The following is a 23,055-nucleotide window of genomic DNA, read 5'->3' as shown; positions in this document are numbered from 1 at the left end:
TAGCTTCAAATGAAAAGGACTTATTATAGCAAATATTATATTTTTAGGCTACCATTTAGATTTTGTCCCTAGTTTTAAAACTTGTGCAAATATAGACCTTGGGACCGACAAAATATTAGACTATCATTTAATGTATGCAAACTTTTAGACCGTAGTCTAACTTTTTCTCGTAAGATTTTCGGCTTATTCAAAAGAGATCCTAAGACTATGGTCTAAAAAATCTAGAAGTTACTTATAAGAGAAAACAAGTTCATTTACTAAATAGTTGTCCCAAAAAGAGATAACGACAAAAAATTCAGAGTTAAGAGATGACATCCATAAAGTAGTTGTCAAGTGTTTCTCGTAATGCATTTTCACCTTTCTTATAAATAATAAATATTGAAAGGCTTGTACGCATAATAATAATGGAATTTATAGTTAAAAATGATTTTTGTGCTGCTGAAAAAGAAAAGCTTAACGTGGCATCAACAGTTAATATCAACAGCGAATGATTTTTCACCGATTTTCGGAAAATATGAAGAAGTAAATACATGAAGAATATACGAGTTCAACATCTATATATACATAAAAAAAATTAATTTTAATCTTGATATCGTAATTTTTATATGAACCTACTCGTATATGAATAGTGCAATTTTCCTTGGAGAATCTTGATAGAAACCCTGTTCCTTTAGCATGTATCTTTTTTTTTTTTTTTTTGGTTAATAGGATAATATTATTAGTAATAAGCGGTTATGAGATTGATTCACATGCTGTTGAGTAGAAAAAAATAAGTTGTATGTATAGTGTAAATGTTTTACGTGATCAATATAGTTTAACTAAGCCTGGTAGCTACCATTTTTATCAAAAGACCTTAGCATTTATCAGACCAATTTATATGTACTTGGTTATCGAAATATTTTTACATAGGCTGTGCATAAACTTCAATTACGAAAAAAAAAAAAAAATGTAAATGAGGGCTACAGATTTCAGTGTACATGTACACGGTTACCATGAGACTACTCATTCGGAGTTTCAAGAATTGCTCTTTCAAGAATTGCTCTTTTTCTTGTACAAAATAATAAAATAAAATTGCTCATTTCTCCTCGAGATCTATAATTGTAGGAATAAGTGCAAAATGACTTTATCAATCATGAAACATAGTTACACTTGCCCACTAAAAGCTCCTTTATTAACGAGAACCCACCACACTATGACTATTAATATTAAAAAATAAAAAAGTAAGAGGCGTCACTGTATTTTTAAAAAAATAATGTAATCACTTTATCCAGTGGATGACCCAGAGTCCCAGAGAGAAGCTTTTAAGGAATCTGTTTTTCTAACTTTTTCACATAACAAAGTGGAAAATTAGCTAAACCATTTCCAAATCCTCTGTTAACGGATTTAATTTTTTTGGTGTGATTGCCAGCTCTGAACAAGATAAATTAAATAGATGTGCAAAGTAAAGTAGACACAATCATGATACATTATCTTGTAAAGATAACGAAGAAAGACGAATTTAATAGTGATAAAATAACATTGAGAATAAGGGTTTCATGACCCAAAAAAAAAAAAGAGAATAAGGGTTTAAATTATATACACCACCATGAATTTTAATATGTGATAATAGGTTAGTCACTATATTTATTAGATTATCAATTAACGTAGATGTTTAACAATATTTTTTATCTCTCAACTATTTACTAGTAAATTCTAATTCTAATATTTTTGATATCTGACTAAGTAAATTTAATTTACAATTACTTGAAATGTCACTTTTGATTCCTTTACTAGTAAATATTCACAATTTTTCATAATTATTAACCGTTTCACCATTTAATCACACATGTTTTAGGTTTAGCCTATACAATACTTCTAAAAATAGTGAAATATAACATATGTTTTGCGGAAAGGGATCAAAAGAACACATAAACAAATTGAAGGTCTAATTTTCTGAGTCATATATCACAAGAACTAAATTTAGCACTTATTAATAATTGAGTGACCAAAAGTTCGTTTGTATTACCTAATAGGTGATGCATTTTGTCAGGAAAAAGTGGAACATGGAGAAACTGCTCATCAAGTACCTCCCCTTAACTGCTACCACCTCTTCAACATGACCTATACAGTTTTTATCCAAAATAACAACAATTTTCACACGTTTGCACAACCAGTAGCACTCATATTCTCTTCCTTTACATATAGTCACCCTTTGCTTACTTTCTCACTCAAATCTAGAACAAAAATTCAGAAGAACATGAGAACTAATTTACATCTCTTGCTTTTGCTATCTTTGGCCTTTTATCTATCTTTTTCAAGTAATAATTCTCTCCCTATATATATTTTCCATGTTCGTTAAGTTTTTCACACGTCCCCAAATCCCACTTTGTTGGATTACATGGGGTATGTTGTTGTTGTTAAGTTTTTCACTCGTGTTCAATATATGGAATCTGTCAGTAGGCTGCATAGGGATGCAGCCCTTCCCTGTACTATGCATGACTGAATAGTTCGTGCGACTTTTCTTTTTGTCACGACTGTTACGTTTTCCATAGATTGAAATTTGTCAAAATGTACTAATTGTCTAATGTTTGTTTATCATATGCAGATGGAACTCAACTGCTTATAGTGAACAATTGCAAAGAAAGCATATGGCCTGGAATTCTTGGGACAGCAGGGCATGAGACACCTAACAATGGTGGATTCCATCTCAAAATTGGCCAACAAGTAGTAATTGAACTGCCTAATCTATGGTCAGGAAGAATATGGGGCAGACAAGGTTGTTGTTTCGACGAAAATGGCAAAGGTTCTTGCCAGACAGGGGATTGCTCCGGGCTTCTGCATTGTTCAGGGGCCGGAGGAATCCCCCCTGCTACGATCGTGGAAATGACATTAGGAACCTCAAACAATCCACAACATTACTATGATGTCAGTTTAGTTGATGGATTTAATATCCCCGTTGCTATGATCCCGATTGGCGGTAGAGTGCCTCTCTTAATATACATTTCTTTTGTTTCTGATTTATCTTAGTTCAAAGTTTTGCAATTGTTAGCTTCCACATGACGCCATATTATTTCAATTCCAACAGGTAGTGCTGGTTGTGGAGTAGCTGCTTGTGAAGCTGATTTGAATGAATGTTGTCCTGAATATTTGGCAATTAAGTGCAAAGGCAAAGTTGTCGGGTGTAAGAGTGCTTGTCTTGCTACTAATGATCCCAAATACTGCTGCACTGGGGAATTTGCTAGTAAGAACACTTGCAAACCAACCGCGTTTTCGCGGTTGTTTAAGACTATTTGCCCTAGGTCTTATAGCTATGCCTTTGATGAATCTACTGGACTTAAGAGTTGTAAGGCGCCGCGGTATCTCATTACCTTTTGCCCTCCCACTTAATGGTACGAACATTTCTACTGATGCGATAAGAAAATGAACCTTGGGCGTAACATGTGTGTTCGAGTGTTAATTCAATGTTGCAACTTTTTTTTTTTCCCTTTTTCTTAGTACAAGTCTGTGTATTGATCTTCTATTTATGAACAAACTATTCTATCAACATTTACTCTGCTGGTTAATAATATCTGATATCTCCAATTCTCCATTATACCTTTCTTGCTTTTTTTCTCTTTTCCTAGCTAGTCCAAAGGCTCTTAAGTGATTTTAACATTGACTACAAGATGGCTTCTACCACGGTGTTTTTAGAACTACTACATGGTAATTTTAATTATTAATTAGAACGATGATGACCGGTGCTGATGAGAAGTAACAAATATCAGTAAAATAGTTGAGGTGCAACACAAGCTGCCCAAGTCTCAAGGGCTTGTTTGAAAGTTTGGTCTAGAGATATAAAAAGTAAAGTTATCATTTGGATTTTTCAACTCACAGGAATACATAAATATCTACATTTTCTGCTTCAACTGGAAATTTGAGAATTTTTGCTGGCATGAAGTGATATAGTCAGAGCTCTATGAACGGTATTGTTCTAACTTTAGTGTAAGAGATCAATTAGTCTGATGTAATCATTTTGTGGTTTAGCCAATAGGAAAAAGTGACACATTGCTGTAATTAGTGGGTTGGTTAAAATAATAGAGTATTCTTTTTCCGCCTAATATACATATGTTTCACTTAGTACTTTGTATTTAGCAATAAGAAAAGTTTAGATCTTTCATTTCCCTCTCCCAGACTGTTCTGATATGGATTTTATAGGCAAATACCATTCAGTCATCTAGTTTACAAAATATGTACACAGTGTATAAGTAGTGTATAAAATATACTAAATATGCATATACTATATACACCTATACACAATATATAAATACCTATACACAACATATACAGCCGAAGTATATAAGTAGTGTATAGTTCGGCCATATATGGTAAATTAGATGCCAAAAGGTGTATTTGCATAAGCTTCCCATTAGAAATTGATGGAGTATGTGAATGATGGATTTTGACAAGTCCAAGTTTTGGTTAACGGGCATTGGTTGTGGATCTTCAGTCCGGCCCATTTTTAGATAGTTAGGTCTTTTGTCCATTGACCAATATGAATAATGATTTGCACAAATAGTATCTTTTAGTGATACCTTTAAATATAACATTGTTTTAAAAAGTTGCAAAATAGATTCACCGTCGGCAATAGATAGCAAAATTTTGTCAAATCGTCAGCATTTTTAATTGATGAACAAAACATGTTTGCTTATTGCAAGTTTGCAACTAATTCTATATATGGAGTGTGTTACTTGTAAAACACTGATTTGGATATGAGTACTTCCAAAAATAAGTTCAATATTTGATGACTAACAACATATAGGAATGAATATGTGATATAGGATATATGATTCATTCTGCTTTTTATCTCTAATTTTTTAAGAGAGAGCAGGTAGATATAACAATAGAAAAAAAATAGGGAGATGATAAGAGGATAGATAGGCGATATTCAAAGCGATGTCTATTCTATTCCTTTTTTTTTTTTTTTAATAGAGAATATATATATATATATATATATATATCAGAAAGAAAATTCCATAGTCATTTCGATTCCATAGGCATTTCGATGGTCATTTTAAAAAGCCAAAAAACAAAAACGTGGTGAGAAGCAGTTGAGCTACCAGTATATAGCTTCAGATAGAAACTTAGCAAGTCTAATACTCATACTCAGTATGAATATTTGGTGGACGAACTTTCACTTTTTCACTTATCATTTACAGCTGTTTATTCTCCACAAATGTAATGAATTAAATGTTTGTACTGCTTCAAATTTAATAAGGTTGGATTTTCCAAATACTTATAAAGCTTAAACCAATTATTTAAATGTTTTATTAACGAGACGAAAGTGAGAACATGATATTTGGACCATTAGTTAGTATAGAATTAATTTAGCAGCTTGTGGAAGTTTCGGTTTGGTTGAGTAAATACTGTACTAAACTTGTGGTCGACGTAGCTTGTTTGCTGATTCAAACCCAAAATTAAACAGCTAGGAGTAACTTCTTAGATCCAGTAGGCATTAATATGTGTGAGATTTATGAGTCATTTAATCATTTGATGAGTACAAATCAACAAATTACTATAAGCTTATTAGATTTAATTGGTCGTTTGATTAGATTTTGGTACAAGAAATTGCTCATATAGCCACCAATAATGGAGCTAACTGGACCACCCGGGTTGCGTTAAATATAAGGTTTCCATTCCTAGAGCCCTAACTTGTGCCGTTTTGTTTAATTGTGATAATTAAGTAAAGGGTCAGTGGAATTTAACTTGTATATATTTAGTTAATCAATCGGTTTAATAGATTATTTACCCTTGTCAATCTACATTTACTATAGACAATTATTTGCAGTTATAATCTCATAGACAATTATTAATTGTAGTTATCAACCTTCCCCAGACTTCATTTGTGAAATTGCACTGAGTTTGTTATTGTTGTTGTAATTTAAAAGTATATATTGTCTATATAAGTTAAAAGAAATAACACATGTAATTTTATCCTATGAGGCATCTTCATGATGCATGTTCCTGGCTTGAATAGGTAATCAATCAGGGTATTGTTTGTTTTAGATATGTCATTATAAGTTACACCTGTCTCTTTCCTTTCTATATTCACACATATTAGTAGCCTACTGTTGTATTAATTGCTTTAATTTGTTTAGGAGCCAGGAGGCAAAATAAATAAATACGATAGAGAATTTGTAAAATTGGTTATGTTGATCAAAAGCTTGATGCATAGTGGCTAAATAGATGTACAGAATTAAATTTTCACATTTATGTGCTTGGGTTATCTATCACACTTAAATGAATTCACCAGATTGAGTTTTAATACCACTAGGCACTAGCTAGTTAAAACAGTATACTTCAGTGTAAATATCACCAACTGCTAGTTGCCCCGTTATGTCCATTTACGAAAAGTTGAAAAGTACTCATTGTCTCATGTATCTAGTTCACATTCCATTCTGTCCTCTGAAAGATAAAAAGAAAGACATAAATGTTAGTCTATTTAGAGTCATAATCCCAAAAATATATTGAAAGTCTAAGTTGGCATGAACATCCCATTTGCGTCAGCTATTCGTTACCTATGTGGCTATGTCATGCATAGCTTGATACACGTATATGGGATGGCAAAAAATAGAAGGAAAAAAAAAAAAACATGTGTAGGACAAACAGGAAATTTCTAGACAAGATGACGAGATGTAGAGCTCAATTAAAATCATCAGTTTCAATTAGAATTTAATTTGACTATAAATAATATTCCTTCCGTTTCAATTTATTTGTTCGTTTTGACTTGACATGAAGTTTAACTGTTTAAGAAAGTAAAGGTTTTTTTTGAATTTTATGGTCTAAATTAAATATATGTAGAATTTACCAAATATCCTTTAATCTTGTGGTCTTAAATAAGTTGTGTGAAGTTGAAATTAAAATATTGCTAAAAAGGGAAAGAGATATTTTTAAAAAAAAAAAACTGACTAAAAAGAAAAGTAAGACCAAAAAAATTGATAAGGACGGAACATTCTATAGTATGCGGAAATATTGAAGTTCAACTTCTGTAAATATTGGTTTGCCTACTAATATTTGTAAATACAGGATTTCAATATTTGATATACCTGTAAAATATTGAAAAACTTGCTTGGAAGTGAAATACATATTTGAATAAAAACTAACCTAAACAAACTGTTTGCAACGACGACTTCAAATACTTTTTGTCCAACTTCAATAAGGTAATGTCGAAACGCCTACTATTATACGTATCCAATTGATGATACAGAAATTTCCCCGCAATGCCCCAACAAATAGCCACAAATCATAAAATACTCTTATAATGACCACTTGTGTATTACATACGGTTTACTAATCCTCTCATCCATGCCTTAATGTTCTAAGTAACCTAAAAATGAACATAGCAGACATGCAATATTTGGTGGCCACGTAGACCCAATTCTTGTGACTCTCACAGATTTTGCAGTTTTAAAAAAATGTGAGATAAGATTAAAATAGTTGGTCGAGTTAAGTAACCAATCTTTGCATATAAACGTGGCGTATAATCCTGACATTGCATGAAAATATATTATAAAATTTGGCTTAGAGCTGAATATAAATAAGAGTCCTCCATGCATCAAATGTTAGTTGTGAACAGATAAACAACCTCATTTCTCTCATTAGAGCACGGTCAAAAAAGGAAACGTTTACACTTTACAAAATCCACTTCTTGATCAAACTTTCCTTAGAAAAAATTACAAAATTTCACACCAATATTTTTTTTGGAGAGAATAATCAGAAATTAGTTCATCAATGGAGTCTATTGTTTCTGAGCTCGAAGGGGTTCTCTTGAATGACCCAAATCCCTTTTGTTACTTCATGTTATTGGCTTTCGAGGCATCGGGGCTAATTCGATTTGCTCTGTTACTAATGTTATGGCCAATAATTCGACTCCTCGAGGTTTCTGGGAGGGAGGATTATGGGTTAAAACTTACTATTTTTGTGGCCACGGCGGGTATAAAAATATCTGAAATTGAATCAGTGGCTAGAGCTGTCTTACCTAAGTTTTATTTTCATGACATTAATATGGAGGCTTGGAGGATATTTAGTTCGTGTGATAGGAGAGTTGTGGTGACAAAAACTCCAAGAATTATGGTGGAGAGATTTGTGAAAGTGCATTTACGAGCTGATGAAGTAGTTGGTAGTGAGCTTGTTAGTAAATCAGGATTTGCAACTGGATTTATTAAGGATGATTTTGACAAGATTTCAGATCGGATTGCTGCATTATTTGGTGATGAACAACCAAGTTTAGGCCTTGGTAGGCCACAATTTGGAAGATCCTTCCTTTCTTTGTGCAAGGTACGTACGCCATACTTACCAAACAGTCTATCACACAAGCTCAACTATAGAAAATGATTTCTTTTCCTTTAGGTATAAGTTATATATCATTAGTGTAAAAAATATTTGTATTGTTAGGTCATTCAAAGAATATCTACAAGATTTGTAAACCTGAAAATAAGACAATTCACCTGCTGCAACGAGTAAATTAAAGTAGTCTGATGGTGTAAAAATTATTTATACTAACGGTGTATATAACTAAAATCTAACTTTTAATGCTAATATTAGTGTAAAAATAGGATTTAATTTACTTATACACATTAAAAATATAACAATTTCTTACATTGCCGATGTAATTTAGCCTATTATTGTCGGTTACCCAATCTTATTTTCTCTTATTTCAATACTTATAAATATTTATCTTTTAAGTGATATGATTGTGTAAAACTTCTTTACACTATCAATGTAATAGAAGTTAAACTCAAAAACATATATTGCTAAAGAACTTAACTTATATACATTGAGTGTGTGGGAAAAAAAAACTTTTAGCTATCATTGTAATTTAATACGTTGTAATAGGTAATTTGCCTTATTTTCTAATTAATTCACTAGCTATTCTTACTTTTTATGAATGATTACATGTTATGTGTTTTAAATGATCTAGTAGCTAGTGTAAATATTTTTCTTAGCTATAGATGCATACTAATTCATTTTAAAAAAATGTTGCATGGAACAGGAACAATCACAACCACCATTCTTGAGCAGCAAAATTAATCAGGACCACAACCAGCATATTATCAAGCCATTACCAGTAATTTTCCATGATGGTCGACTTGTTATCCGTCCAACACCATTCTCAGCCCTAATAATCCTTTTATGGATTCCAATAGGCACCATTTTAGCTATAATTCGAATTTCCATTGGCGTAATACTTCCAATGTCAATAATTCCCTATATAACTCCTTTATTTGGTGGCAAAGTCATAGTCAAAGGCAAGCTGCCACCACCAGCTACCACCAACAACCCTGGCGTACTGTTTGTCTGCACTCACCGAACCCTCATGGATCCTGTCGTCCTCTCCACCGTACTTCAACGTAAAATCCCAGCCGTAACATACTCGATCTCACGAATAACTGAGATTATGTCGCCGATACCAACAGTTCGATTGACCAGAATTCGAGACGTGGACTCACAGAAAATCAAGTGTCAACTACAGAAAGGAGATTTGGTTGTGTGCCCTGAAGGAACAACATGTAGGGAACCATTTTTATTGAGATTCAGTGCACTTTTTGCAGAATTAACCGATCGAATCGTACCAGTGGCTATGAATTATAGAGTAGGGTTTTTTCATGCAACAACAGCTAGGGGATGGAAAGCTATGGACCCAGTTTTTTTCTTCATGAATCCTAGACCATCTTACGAGGTAACATTCTTGAATCAATTGCCAGAAGATGCCACGTGTTCATCTGGGAAAAGTCCACATGATGTTGCAAATTATGTTCAGAGAATTTTGGCTGCAACATTAGGATTTGAGTGTACAAATTTTACGAGGAAGGATAAGTACAGGATTCTTGCTGGTAATGATGGAATAGTAAAAGAGAAATCCAGCACTAAATATGGGATTAAAAAATTGGTTAATACGTTCATACAGGTGGTGGGCACAAGAAAGAAATTGATTATGAGCTACTTTATTTAGTACAATATTTAAGTTTAATTCTGTTTTTGTACAAATTAAAACCGGGGCTTGGATTCTTTGTTTTTTTTTTTTTTTAAATCTTCTTTTAATTATTATTTTTCCAGAAATGTTGAATAATCCACTGGATGCATTGTGGCTACTGCTAGTTATTCGGTCAAAGAAGGAGTGTAATTTTCTTTTTTACTATTTTCATTAAGAGAGAGATCTTGTTTTGTATTCTTTTTATTAAGTCAAAGTAGTTGACGAATTTATTATGTATCAGCCTAGTATTCTTTTAGACATGCATATTTAGATACGTGCCTACTCTAAAATAGGCTCTTTTAAAATGAACCTCATCGCCCTTTTGCAATTGTCTGGTCTGTATACAAGATCTAATCCTAAGAAAAATTCTTCATCATTTTCATTTGTCTACTAGTGTTGAAGCATGTACGACTTAAGTGATTTGCCAAAAAAAAAAAAAAAAAAAAAAAAAAGATGACTTAAATAAGAAACCGTAAGTTGCTTTTGGGCTTTAGACATGGCCTACTCTAAAATAGGCTCTTTTAAAATGAACCTCATCGCCCTTTTGCAATTCTCTGCCCTTTTGCAATTCTCTGGTCTGTATACAAGATCTAATCCTAAGAATAATTCTTCATCATTTTCATTTGTCTAGTAATGTTGAAGCATGTACGACTTAAGTGATTTGCCAAAAAATAATAATGTATGACTTAAATAAGAAAACGTAAGTTGCTTTTGGGCTTTAGACATGGCCTTTTTGGTGAAGTGCATAGCTAGCCTATCTTTAATCCGATTTAAAACTAGCCGAAGTTTATAAATTGTACAGGAAGTTTAATCACTTCGAAATCGATTTTAGACATATGCAACTATAATAACAAAAATTTGCATGAAGTTTGGTCCAAACTTCATATAATGTTATCTGAAATTTGACTTTACAATCTCAAATTTTATATTTGTATGTTTGAAATTTTAACTATCAAGCCTGAGATACAAGTGTAACTTTCATTAGTCTCACAAACAAATTAAAGTGATTGGTTTTAGTTGACTCCCTTATGCAATGTTGCTATGTAAATTAGCATAAGTGATTGGAGGCATTTTCGTAGGTTACCTTCATAAATGGACGGCAACAGTGATCAAGAATGATGCAACTGGTGCATCTGGGTATAAAAAATTTCATTCAACATTTCAACTGTTGAAGTGGACGAAACAACACACTAGTAGAAATAAAGGTCTTTCCCGCCGACATTCAGTGAGAAATTTGTCTTTATAAAACATGATTTTTCTATCTCATTCCCACGGAACCAGTTCATTGGGAAAGTGCATGGTGGGAGACAGGTTCCCATTGAAACGCTGGGAAACTTCTTAGTTTTTTTTGTGTGAAAACACTACTATTTAGATTTTTCCCACAGACATTCGGTGGGAAATAGCCACCGAACATTTTTTAGTAAGAAATCATGTGGGAAAATAGAATTTTTTTAGTTATAATACTGGATAAGCTTAAAATTAAACAACAAAGAACATTAAAATAAATAAGTGCTTTACGTCTCGGGGTGGGCACAGTTTGGGCCAACCCGAAATCCAAATCAAAATCCGAACTTTTTAAATATTTGGATTATGGATTGAACTTCGGATTTTATTTTTAAAATTTATGATTTCGGATTGGATATGGATTTAGTACTATGGATTTTTGGATATCCAAAAATCTAAAATTTTTATATCTTATATATAGTCCTACCTATATCATATGTGCCCAGTACTAACAAGTTTAGTTTCTAATGGTCCAATAGATTAGTACTTAAGGCCCTACCCTTTAAAATATTAAGTCCAATATACAATTCTCTACTAAATCAAATATAATATAAGGTTTTCTTACTTTTCAAGTCTCAAAAGTCTCACATTAGTATCACCTACGGCAGAGTTCTTTGTTATTTTTCCAAATGACTACTTGGATTTTATTTTGTTCATTTTCACTTTTTCATAATGCTTGTATTTGGTATGGATTTACTATGCTGGACATGACTTGAATTTGCTAATCTTAATTTAAACTAGAAGGCTTTTTTTACTGAGCAATTAAGATTTAGATTTACCTCTGTGGAACTAACACATGAATTTCGTTCCTAATAAGTTTGCCTTAAGTCTCAAGAGTCAAAAAATCCGAAATATCCAAACCGAACTTAAAATATCCAATTCAATCCGAACTTATTTGGATTGGATTTGAATTGTAATCTCTTCAATCCGAAAACCGAATATCTAAACCGAAAATTTCATATCCAATCCGATGGCCTAAACGGCCACCCCTAATTATTTACGTCCACTCTGATTACATTTCTTAACACAAAAGATAAACATACAATAGTTGAAATAACACGACATATGCTGGTAGCCTGGTAGTCGACGACATAGTAATTAATATCATGGAATCTCTGTCAACCAACAAGAAGAAGGCTCCTTAATTTATTTTTTTCTTACCAAACACAAAACTACTTCAAATAATAGGATAAAAACTGACTAACAATTACAATTTCTATAATGTGTTCACGCATAGGTAAGGTCCTTAATTTTTTTCTTACCAAGCCAAATTGTTAGTCTTTCAAAATATTTTTTCTTGAAAATCTTTTTAGAAATAAGTTATTTAAAGTAGGGACAAAGGCTCAACTATGCTACTGAACTTACCGAATGATTCAAATATTCGTTAATAGTTGGATTTATTTATATCATCACCGTGACACATTTAGTTCATTCGTGCCACAAATCACTAACGGAGCCCTACTACTATCAAATTTTACCACATGTCATTATCTAAACCTTTCAATACTTATCAACCCACACCCTTTTTTAATGAGTGACATATGTGAGTCATTTCCTTAAGTTCAGTGACATATTTGAGTCTTTCCCCAAATATGTCACTCGTTAACAGTAAGGCTGAAAATGTCACTCGTAAAAGTAGCTTGGAATTGGTAAGTAATAAAGGGTGTACATAGTGCCACGTGGCAAAACCTAATGAACCAAATTTGTCACAATAATGATATAAAATAAACCCAAATATTAACGAGTGACATGGATGACATATTTAAGCTTTTTTCCTATTTTGATAATTTGGCCCCTTTGGTTTCTCATCAATTAACCACATGGGACTTGCAGCAAAACGACGCCGTTCCACATAACACGACATTCAAAAACTATTTTATGATATCAAACACAAATTTTTTTGGGTCTTTCTAGACTCGTTGGCTCATATAATCAAATTCTTATTCTTAAATTCCATCATTCTCCTTAATTAATCCATGTAAGTAATTCATTAATTACTTCTCCATTTTGTCTATATATATATCTTATCATGTACCTTATAGAAACTGCCGTCATATTTATTGCACCGAAAGATTTAATTTTTCATTTTAGATGCACCGATAATTTTGTTATTGTACTATTTAATCTAATAATCTTGTTCAATTACTTTTGGATGTGTTTTGATTCTTCCGGTATGTTTCATTTTTGATAATTATTATTGCCTCGGAAAATGCTATAATCTGAGGGAATTTTCCTTTTTTTGTGCTCAATGTCAGCTATTTATTGATAAATTTGGAGGGGTTTAGGAGAAATTGGCTCAATTTTAACAATTGGATTAATGTTTTATCATAGTGTGACCAAAATTGGTATATTGTATTTTGTTTTGCTTGATAATTTCTGTTTCAGAAATGGTATAATCTGAGTGAATTTTCTTTTTTCGTGTCGAATGCAGCTATTTATTTATAAATTTGGGGTTTTTAGGCTAAGTTGCTCGGACTCTCCAAAAATGCTACGGCACCCGTGTTGGATCCTCCAAAAATACACTACTTTTGGAGGATCCGACACGCACCCGATGATATTTTTGAAGAGTGCGAGCAACATAGGTTTTAGGTGAAATTGCATCTGTTTTAACCATTAGATTAATGTTTTATCACACTGTGACCAAAATTGGTGTTTCTTTTGCCCATTTTGCCTGGATTTTTTATTTTTCTAGTATAGAAGTTAATGAATTTGCTATTGCACTGTATGAAACTAAATATGTTATAAATTTGGGGTTTTTAGACAAAATTGCCTCAACTTTGATAATTTGTAGTAATATTTTATCATAGTGTGACGAAAAGGGGTAATTTTTGCCCATGTTGCCTGGAATTTTGATTTTGCTAGTATAGAAGGTAATGAATATTGTATTATACTGTATATAACTAAACATGTTGTGAAATTGATGAGGAGACTCTTAAAGAGAACTTCCTTTTGTGGTTTTGCCTAAGTTGGATGGAACTTTCCTATTTGATACATTGCGATACAATGGCTTACTATATTGTTACTGACAAAAAAGTGGACTTTTTGCCCCCTAAGGATGATCTTTAGCTGCCAATTATGAGTCTCTTAGGGGCCATTTGTTTTCATTAAGATTAAGATGTTTGTATCTGAATACACATCTGAATATTAAGATATTGTATGTAGATCTTAACACTGAATGATTAACACTGTTTTTTTTTTCTAGTATCTGGATGTGTATAATTTATATATATATATATATATATATTTAAACATAATAAGTATATTGAAGTGAAATAGTAGTTATTAAATATTGATATTGCTCAAGTGGGAGTTGATAGTTTGCAAGTTTTTTAGCTTATTAGTTGTATGAACTCGTTTATATTATTAGTGCGATTCTAATAATACCTGGTTTACTCGTCGGACTTTCTTTAAACATTCCACTTAAGTTAATTTGAATATCCTGCCTTCTGTCGTCAGCTTTTACTTGCTCCATTGTAGCGGCTGAAAATTGGGATTGTTCTAACTCAATGCATATAATGCATTTCTTCATGGAGACCTCTATGAAGTGGTGTATATGGGAATGCCTCAGGGGGAGTCAGTATATGGGGAAAGATCAAAGTTTGTAAACAATTAACGTCATTGCATGGCCTTATATAGGCGTCAAATTAACGCAGTTTGGAATTCACAAAGGCTTTAATGGATTCTGGGATAACCCAAAGTCACTGTTTGTCTGTGACTATTCTTTGTTCAGTAAAGAAAAGGGAATAGCTTTGTCAGTATTTTAATCTATGTAGATGATATTTCATGACAAAGGAAGATATTGAGTCAAAACAAGAAGCAAAGAGGATTTTGCAGTAGAAGTCTTAGATACAAAGATCTAGGGGAATCATGATACTGCAGAGGATGGAATTTGCAAGTTTAGAAAGAGGAATACAAAAGTATGCACTAGGTTTGACATCTGAATTGGGCTAGGGAAAGCGAACCAGTGCATACCTACTAGCACATAAACTTAAATTGATTAAGGAGGTACTCCTTGGAAGGATGTGAGTTGTTATCAAAGGTTGGTTGGCAATTTGTTGTTAAAACCATGTCAAGACTAGATCTAGCTTTTGCCGTTCTTATCATAAAATTCAAAAGAAACAAGGACTTGATTTAGCTTTTGCAGTCCAAAGTCCAAACACTTACTCAATTTATGGAAATCATGCTTTGGGTTTGCTTTAGTGGTAGTCAAAGTCAAGGTGTCAAACACATAAAGAAAAAGAAAAAAAGCATCAAGAAGGAGCAAGATATACTGATGGCTGCAGATTGTTCCAAGAACATTGTGCTTCATTGTGACTTTGATTGGGTCACATGTTCCAACGCTAGGCAATCAATTGTGTGATATGTAAGAAACAAGAGACTGTATTAGGAGCTTAGTAGAGGCAGTAGCATGACTTCTGCAGTGGCTGAAGTCATTAGGTTCGTTGGTCTTTTTAGGGAGGTGGGAGCTGAAGGCAAAACCCTGTGACTCTGTATTGTGACAGTACAGCTGCAATCCAATTAGCGGGAAAATCCATTATTGCAAGAGATGACAAAGTATATTAAAACTGATTGCCGTTTTGGGAGGAAAAAATTCAACAACGTTTGGTACATGCCGAACAAGTATCCTAAGGAGCTTGTTGAGAATAATTAAGAAATTAAAAGTGTCCTCTTTAATAGCTTAAGCTTATAGATTAGGTGGCCACACGCTTCAACATGGTACCGAAGCATGTGGAGGTTCCTGGTTTTGGTTTTGGTTTTGAGTCTTACTGCCACCCATTATAAAAAATGAATTTCTATGTGTTTGGCCCATGAAAAAGAATCAGGTCCCCGCACGAGGGGCGTGTTCAGAACATAATTAAGTAAATAAAATTATGATATCTCCAAAATCTTAAGCTTTTAGATGAGTTGGTCACATACTTCAACTGAGGTAATAGCTGATCTTTAATAAAAGGCTTGGGTGGGACACAACATGAACATTTTCTTGGCAAGTTGGGATGTTAAACATTCTTCTCTCTCCAGTTTTGAGGACTGTTGGAAAGACACATTGGCTGCAATTCTAGGTGGTGACTGTGACATAAGTGATGGTTGTGAAGAAGGATAGAAGAAAATGTTGTAAGATAGTAGATCGGTTAGGGGTGGGGACATGTATATGTCTAGAAAATCGGTATTATACATACTTTACACTTCTTACATAAATGAACACATTCTCTCTCTTCTCGGTATTTCTTGCCCTAAGTCATATTCTACTTCTTGTGAATTGAACTATTAATTTTCATTTATGACTGTTTGCTTTAGTGTTGTCTTTTGAGACAAGGTGTAGTGGGTTAATATTTGTACTGGACAAGTTTTCTCACTTCGCTTTTCTCTGGATTTTCAGTTAATTCAAGCTCGTCAGTGGGATTTGATTGCTGGACCTTCTATGAACTGTCAATTTTTTGTGCTGAAATAGTTCTCATACAACTCCAAACATGAGTTTTGTTTTCCGAGGCGCTAGAGCAGATATAGATCCTGGTTTTCCAGGATTGATCCCTGAGCGTCGTGCAGTGGTAGTTTCCTACATCTCCTTTTAATCTTGGTCTAAATTGCCCTAAATGCCTCTAGTGATAGTTACATTCGTTATCCGTTTTACTAATCTTATGTACCTTTTCTTTTTTCCCTTTCCTCATTCAGCGTGTCCATTCAGCTCGGCCAGTTAATACTAACTCACTAGCTTTTCTTGTCACGGGTACCTGTAGCTTAGATCCCTTTGTTCTTTTTATATTTGGTCGTGCGTTTGACTTACCTAGATCTTTCAATCTAACCAATTTGTTGTGACAGTGCTCTTGCTGTTCATGATTCTAAATTCTCATCAAATGTCACCAAACTTTCTGGTTAGTAGTCTCTTAAAGAGTGATATCAAAAGCATCTGTATTTATTGAATTAAGTCTGGTCCTTATTTTATTTATGTGGAATCTTGTGCGTGTGTTTTTGAAATCTACCTTGCAGCTGTGGTTGGTGCTTGGTGTCTTCTTCATGGCGACAACCCTTAGGATGTATGCAACCTGTCAGCAGCTTCAAGCCCAGGCACAAGCTCATGCTGTTGCTGCCAGTGGCCTTCTTGGTCCTACAGAGTTGCGGTTGCATATGCCCCCATCTATAGCACTTGCAACCAGAGGACGGTTGCGAGGCCTCAGACTACAGCTTGCACTTCTTGACAGGGAATTTGATGACTTAGGTAACAATGCACGCATCTCTGATCTTGAGCATCTTCTGGCTTTTTAAAATCCGGAAACCAAATTTATCTTGAAATGATCTTAAGAGGCGTGCGAAGTTTATTGATATTTTTTGGTACTAACAGATTATGAAACGTTGAGGGCACTGGATTCTGATGATGTTCCTACAACACCATCTATGACCGAGGAAGAGATAAATGCCCTTCCTGTTCACAAGTATAAGCTTTCTGGACCCCAAAGGTCTGTCATGTTGATTTGGTTGCTACTTTTTCCCCTAAGTCAGTCCACGTCTTCTTCCTCTGTTCTTTGTTAACTTCCATATGTGGCATGTGATTTAGGGAAATGAGGAGGTTGTTAGTTTTAATCAGTTATCAGGGGATTACCAAACTATGGTTTCTACTTGTGATCTTTCAGGTTCCTGATGTCCACCTTGATATGGTCATATGATGCTGGAATTTGATTGACTACATAATCTTGTACCATATGTAATGAAGACTTAAAATTTCTGCGCAGCGAGCTTTGTTGTCGAGTGCTTAAGTTCTTTTATTTTTACTGTTCTTGCTCTGTATTGGAAGTATAGGAATTTTTATATCTTGATTTCTCTGATGAAGTTAAGGACAATATTATCAGTACGTCAGTTCTCTCTTTTTTGTTTGTGCCGGAGACTCCCTTCCTCGTAAATGTTTTGTAATATTCTTGTTAGAATTGATTGGTGTATATCTGTTAGTACTGTGGCATGACTCTCCTTCAGTAATATCTTGGCTTCTCTTGATCCTAATGACTGCTCTTCTTGGCAGTGCTGGTTCATCAACACAACCGACATCTTCTTCAGGGTCCACTGAGGTACCTCATTGTCTAGCCCTCTCTTGTAGCTTATAGAAGAGATGCACTACCCAATTGCTTATACTTTATAGTAGTTGTTTTTGACTTGTTCATTCTAGTGTCCTCGTTTGAACAATTGATTTGCAGAAATGATGTTTGCACGACTTATCTATAAGACACAATGTGATGATGCATCCTATTTTTACTACTCCGTTTCACTTTATGTGGCCGTGTTTGAGTAGACACAGAGTTTTAAGAAAGAAAAGAAGATTTGTGGAGTTTGCGGTCATAAAGATACCATAGACATTTTTGTAGCTATAAAAAGCTTGTCATTAAGGGTAAAATGGGAAGTATAAAGCTAAATTGTTTCCAAATATAGAAATGTCCTATTCTTTTTGAATCAAACTACAAAGGAAAGAGTTCCACATAAAATGAAACATAGGGATGATGATCTTTTGAATAAGTTCCAAATCTGTTTACCACAATTTATGTTTTAGATGACAAACTGATCCTTATCCAGTGACACCAAAGTGTATGCGCAAAATTAAATTCAAGTATTAAAGAGGTCTTTCACCTGCATTCAAGGGAATAATTGAGCTCATTTCATGTTTTACAGTAGATGCTGCTCCTGTGCTTCAAGCTGTGTGCCTAAACTGGCCATTCTAATTTTTCTTGTTTCTTTTTCTTCTGCAATGGCTATCTCCTCCTCATATTGAAACTAGTCTTTCTGAGAGGTGTCTCCAGAGATGTTAGAGCTCATATTCACAAAGAAAGTATAATAGGAGCCTCGTCAGAGAAGTTCTTAACCTTTGGTAGGAACGTCCTGCTCTTTGAGAAATTGCCTTCATTTACTTTATGACACATTTGGTTGTGAATTCCCATGTGGCAGGTATATATCTACACAGACCAATCAATATTCTGAGGTTTTTCTCCTCAGCCCAACCATAAACCGAGAATGTCAAAAGATTGGAGGACAATTTGTTCTATAACTATTAAGCCTATAGCAATGTTACTCTTTCTCCGTCTAGAGAATGAAAAGACAATCATTAAAGAAGGCAGAAAAATGAAAGGAAGAGAAAATTTGGAGGAGATTTTATCTTCATAAAGACCATAAAAGACGAGAATGTCCTTAACGCATTGGCATCCTTCATTGTTGATGAAATAAAAACCAAGTCATGTCAGCGATCTGTATTTTCTATGCTGAACTCTTATATTATTTGCCAAATGTTTTTAAGTTGTCAAAATTTCATTGTTTTGTCATGAGAAAAGTGAGGAATTTTTTATTGTATTTCAAGCAGAAGAAGCAAGAACCTGCAAGTGCTGTAGGAGGTACAAAGAACTCAGACGACGAACTAACTTGTAGTGTCTGCTTGGAGCAAGTCAATGACGGGGAACTCATTCGTAGCTTGCCTTGCTTACATCAGGTTAAGTATTTTGATAGTTACATTTATTCTTGTGGTGGTCTTCTGCATGCAAGTGTATCACATTTTTACTTTCATAAAATCCCCTCCTGAGCACATTTCCTTAGATCTATAAAAATATTGTTTTAATTTATAATTAGTTAGTATTGACAATCATCTTAAGTTCTTAACTATTTTGAGATCTCTCTATTATTGTAACTTGTAAGTATCATAAGACAAGGAAGACATTTATGGTTTAATTACCGCCAAGCATCTAGAAGAACTTGTAATTAGTGTTGCACAGAGAACCACCAAATATTGTCTTTTTTCTGTTTGTGTTTTGAGAAAATTAACAACCAAAGTACTTTTTGGTGTATTTTGAGGAAAATAACAACTAAGTATTATCTCTTTTGTTTGTTTTATTTATTGGTATAGTATAGTTTAGCTCTATAATTAGGGTCATATGACAATGTTTCGAGTTTCCAAAGAGATCTTTTCTGTTTTACAACCGGTGGGGTTGTTGAGGTAAAAAAACTTCCTAATTCAAGCTTGTAGCAGCGACGTTAGTAACGTTCAATGTGGATATTTGGACATATTGTTGCAGAGTAGTTACATATTTTCATTGTTTTCTTTTGTGTTTGCAGTTTCATGCAAACTGCATCGACCCATGGCTACGGCAACGGGGAACTTGCCCTGTGTGCAAATTTAGGGCCGGGTCCAGGTGGGATGAGAATGGACAGGGAGGAGAAGATGCTTATGATATGGTGTAGTTTCAACATGGTGATAGACATCTGTATAACATATTTGTAAAACCAACGTCGATACACACATACATATATATATGTACCACAGAAGCCTGAATCACCAAGAGTCTCTTATGGCACTCTGTAATTGTGCAAAGTAGCAGAAATATGTTACATTGGTAAATATTAGCATAGTCTTTAATGTTATCAGGATACATAGGTGAGAGTCCTCGATCGATGTCTCCGTGAAACACAGGTGCCTTTTGGCCTCTGCAGATTATTGTATCTGTTTCCTCCCATCATGGTCCTGAAAAATCGTTTCTGGAAACTTTAGCTGTAATGGTTTTTTTTTTTAATCAGACGTGGCTGTTTTTATTATCAAATTAATCATTCTCTGAACTAATGTTGCGTACACTTTGTTTCCAATTTAGTGTTTTTTTCCCTTAAGAGAGAATTATATTTTGTTCTTTTGATACCATGAAGCATCACACCTTTGCCCTTAGAGGGAGGGATATGGACTTTGAATTTTGTACTTTTAACAACAAAAAGGGTGCAAGGGTATCATTGGCCTATAAGAAGTAATGAAGAGAGAATTTACCTTTCCTTTCAATGTTATAGTAATGTTAATACTTTGATTGTTCTGCTTTGTTTGACACTATTTCCTTTTTAGTTCGTTTCAACAGGGAAGATTCATTTATATTTTGGAAATAATTTAACTTTATCTTCTCATTTACTTTTAATGAGAAGCTTTTATGGTCACATTGATGTTGCGATATGTTTAAGATCACATGTTTCAAAAGTTCTGTAATCACACTAATACGTAACATATGTAAGGTCTTTAATCTTAAAGTGTTTATTTCAATCTGATAGGTCGTGATGGATCAAACTATGCCAAGTGCAAATAAAATTACATTTTGCTCTAGTGTAAGAAATAAGAATTTAATATTTTTGAGGTTGTGGGTCTGCTCCTGCAGTGTACAGAACTACTCATGTTTATATACTCAGATTTCAAATATAGTGAGAGCCAGGTCTGATCTTTCTCGTGCGTTAGATTAATATCATTCATGATTTGACTTTGGTATGACTTGATGCGACCGCCTAAAAATATTCTTCACTATATTTCGGTTCATATAAAGGTTAATACAGTATTATGTTGTTTCATCATTAAGATTTAAGACCTTTTAATTTCTTGATAACAAGACGTTTATCAAGAATATTTTAACAGTATCTTAGCTAAAACAGAATATATAACTTTATACAAAACTCGAATCCAATGATTTGGGGTTAGATTCATTGTTCAGAAGTTCATGAATCGATATAAAATTAAAGACATTATATTGCCAAATAAAAAGATACTAATTTTTTATGTGTGTGTTCAAAGAAAATGAACTGCGAACAAACAAGTCATAGAACTGCTAAGCATTAATAATAGAAAGATATAGAGAAATATGTAAAAGGAGAACCTTAAGATAGGAAAAAGAAAATCATGGTTCAACTTTTTACAATACGAATATGGGGAATGTGGAAAAATTGAAGTTTGCTAGAGGGGATATTGAGCATACAAATTATACTAGTACTCTGGTTTTCACCAACATTTGAAATGCAATCAATTTAAATATAGCTAGCTTTTATTTATAAAGACGTTGTGTCCTAAATTTTTTTTATCATTTGAAAGTAGCGGAGATTTGCTCTTCATCTTCTTCGTTTTTTTAAACTCCATAACATTATCTTGAAGTTCCAGTTTCTACAAGTAAAACTCAAGAATATTGTGTGTTGGAGGGTGAAAAGAGACAATCAATATAAACTCTCATTTTGGAACTTACATTTTTATTTTCACCAAGAAAGACATTTTCCTCGTCATGTTTTTCTAGATAAAATATTTTAACCAGCTTCCATACCAACCACACCCTTTAAAAAAACAGTTTTATATGCATCGACCATATGGACCTAAGATGAAGCCTCTAATAATATAAAATAACCAAATGGAAGAAAAAGGAAACAATGCTTTTTGATCAATTTAGTGATTTAAGTGTAAGCCTTGTGTGGACGAATCTTTTAGACATGTCCATTCATTATTGTATCTGTACCAATGTACCTTCGATATCAAAACAATTTTTTGTGGCTATACTATAAGAAATATATGGGGTTCAATGAAATTAAAGCTAAAAGGGCATAATTTAATAAACTTCCATCCAGACTTATTTATGCAACACTTATCTTGCTTGTAGTTTGAAATATTACATTTATCTCTCTTATGCCGATTTTTTTTTATTTTTTTTTTGCATTGAAACTAAATTTAAGGGACTAATTTTTATAATATTCCATAATATACCTCCTTTTATTTAAGTAGTTTTTAAAGTTTTGCAGCACAAATCTCCTCCAACATATAGATGTGGTTGCGGCATTGAAATATTTTGAGTAAAATTTAGAATTTTTCTTATTTCTAAATAGCATTGCAATTTGCAAAGGCTTAATACCTCGATGTACAAATCTTTAAACTTTGGCAGATGTTTTGTAAGAAACAACTCAAACTTACAAGTGAAGGATAAGACTTAAATTTGGCAAAAGTTTGTTTTTTAAACACAAGAATCACATGTGGCAAATCA

General features: G+C 33.4%; 3 protein-coding genes across 5 annotated transcripts; all 3 read left to right on the top strand.

The window, feature by feature from the left end:
• Positions 1-2,018: 2,018 nt before the first annotated feature.
• On the top strand, positions 2,019-3,571 carry LOC132066897 (thaumatin-like protein). The gene is made up of 3 exons (XM_059460092.1): positions 2,019-2,297; positions 2,585-2,956; positions 3,065-3,571. The coding sequence occupies exons 1-3, from the start codon at positions 2,096-2,098 to the stop codon at positions 3,364-3,366; spliced, it is 876 nt and encodes a 291-aa protein (XP_059316075.1). The 5' UTR covers positions 2,019-2,095; the 3' UTR covers positions 3,367-3,571.
• Positions 3,572-7,569: 3,998 nt separating this feature from the next.
• Positions 7,570-10,141, top strand: LOC132068315 (glycerol-3-phosphate acyltransferase 5-like). The gene is made up of 2 exons (XM_059461880.1): positions 7,570-8,292; positions 9,008-10,141. The coding sequence occupies exons 1-2, from the start codon at positions 7,747-7,749 to the stop codon at positions 9,965-9,967; spliced, it is 1,506 nt and encodes a 501-aa protein (XP_059317863.1). The 5' UTR covers positions 7,570-7,746; the 3' UTR covers positions 9,968-10,141.
• Positions 10,142-13,155: 3,014 nt separating this feature from the next.
• On the top strand, positions 13,156-20,848 carry LOC132068314 (E3 ubiquitin-protein ligase SDIR1). 3 transcript variants are annotated; one of them, XM_059461878.1, is made up of 9 exons: positions 13,156-13,254; positions 16,650-16,818; positions 16,943-16,997; positions 17,090-17,142; positions 17,258-17,486; positions 17,610-17,724; positions 18,282-18,327; positions 19,605-19,730; positions 20,351-20,848. In XM_059461878.1, exons 2-9 carry the CDS (start codon positions 16,741-16,743, stop codon positions 20,474-20,476), a joined length of 828 nt encoding a protein of 275 aa, XP_059317861.1. In that variant the 5' UTR covers positions 13,156-13,254; positions 16,650-16,740; the 3' UTR covers positions 20,477-20,848. The 3 variants fall into 3 exon arrangements, with proteins under 3 accessions (XP_059317861.1, XP_059317860.1, XP_059317862.1); XM_059461877.1 differs by having other exon boundaries at positions 13,169-13,250; XM_059461879.1 differs by lacking the exon at positions 13,156-13,254 and adding an exon at positions 13,306-13,443.
• The last annotated feature ends 2,207 nt before the right edge of the window (positions 20,849-23,055 follow it).

This window comes from Lycium ferocissimum, chromosome 8 (assembly GCF_029784015.1).
Source record: "Lycium ferocissimum isolate CSIRO_LF1 chromosome 8, AGI_CSIRO_Lferr_CH_V1, whole genome shotgun sequence".
NCBI lineage: Eukaryota > Viridiplantae > Streptophyta > Magnoliopsida > Solanales > Solanaceae > Lycium > Lycium ferocissimum.
Note: the sequence above shows the minus strand (reverse complement) of the source record. Positions and strands in the feature narration are given on the sequence as shown.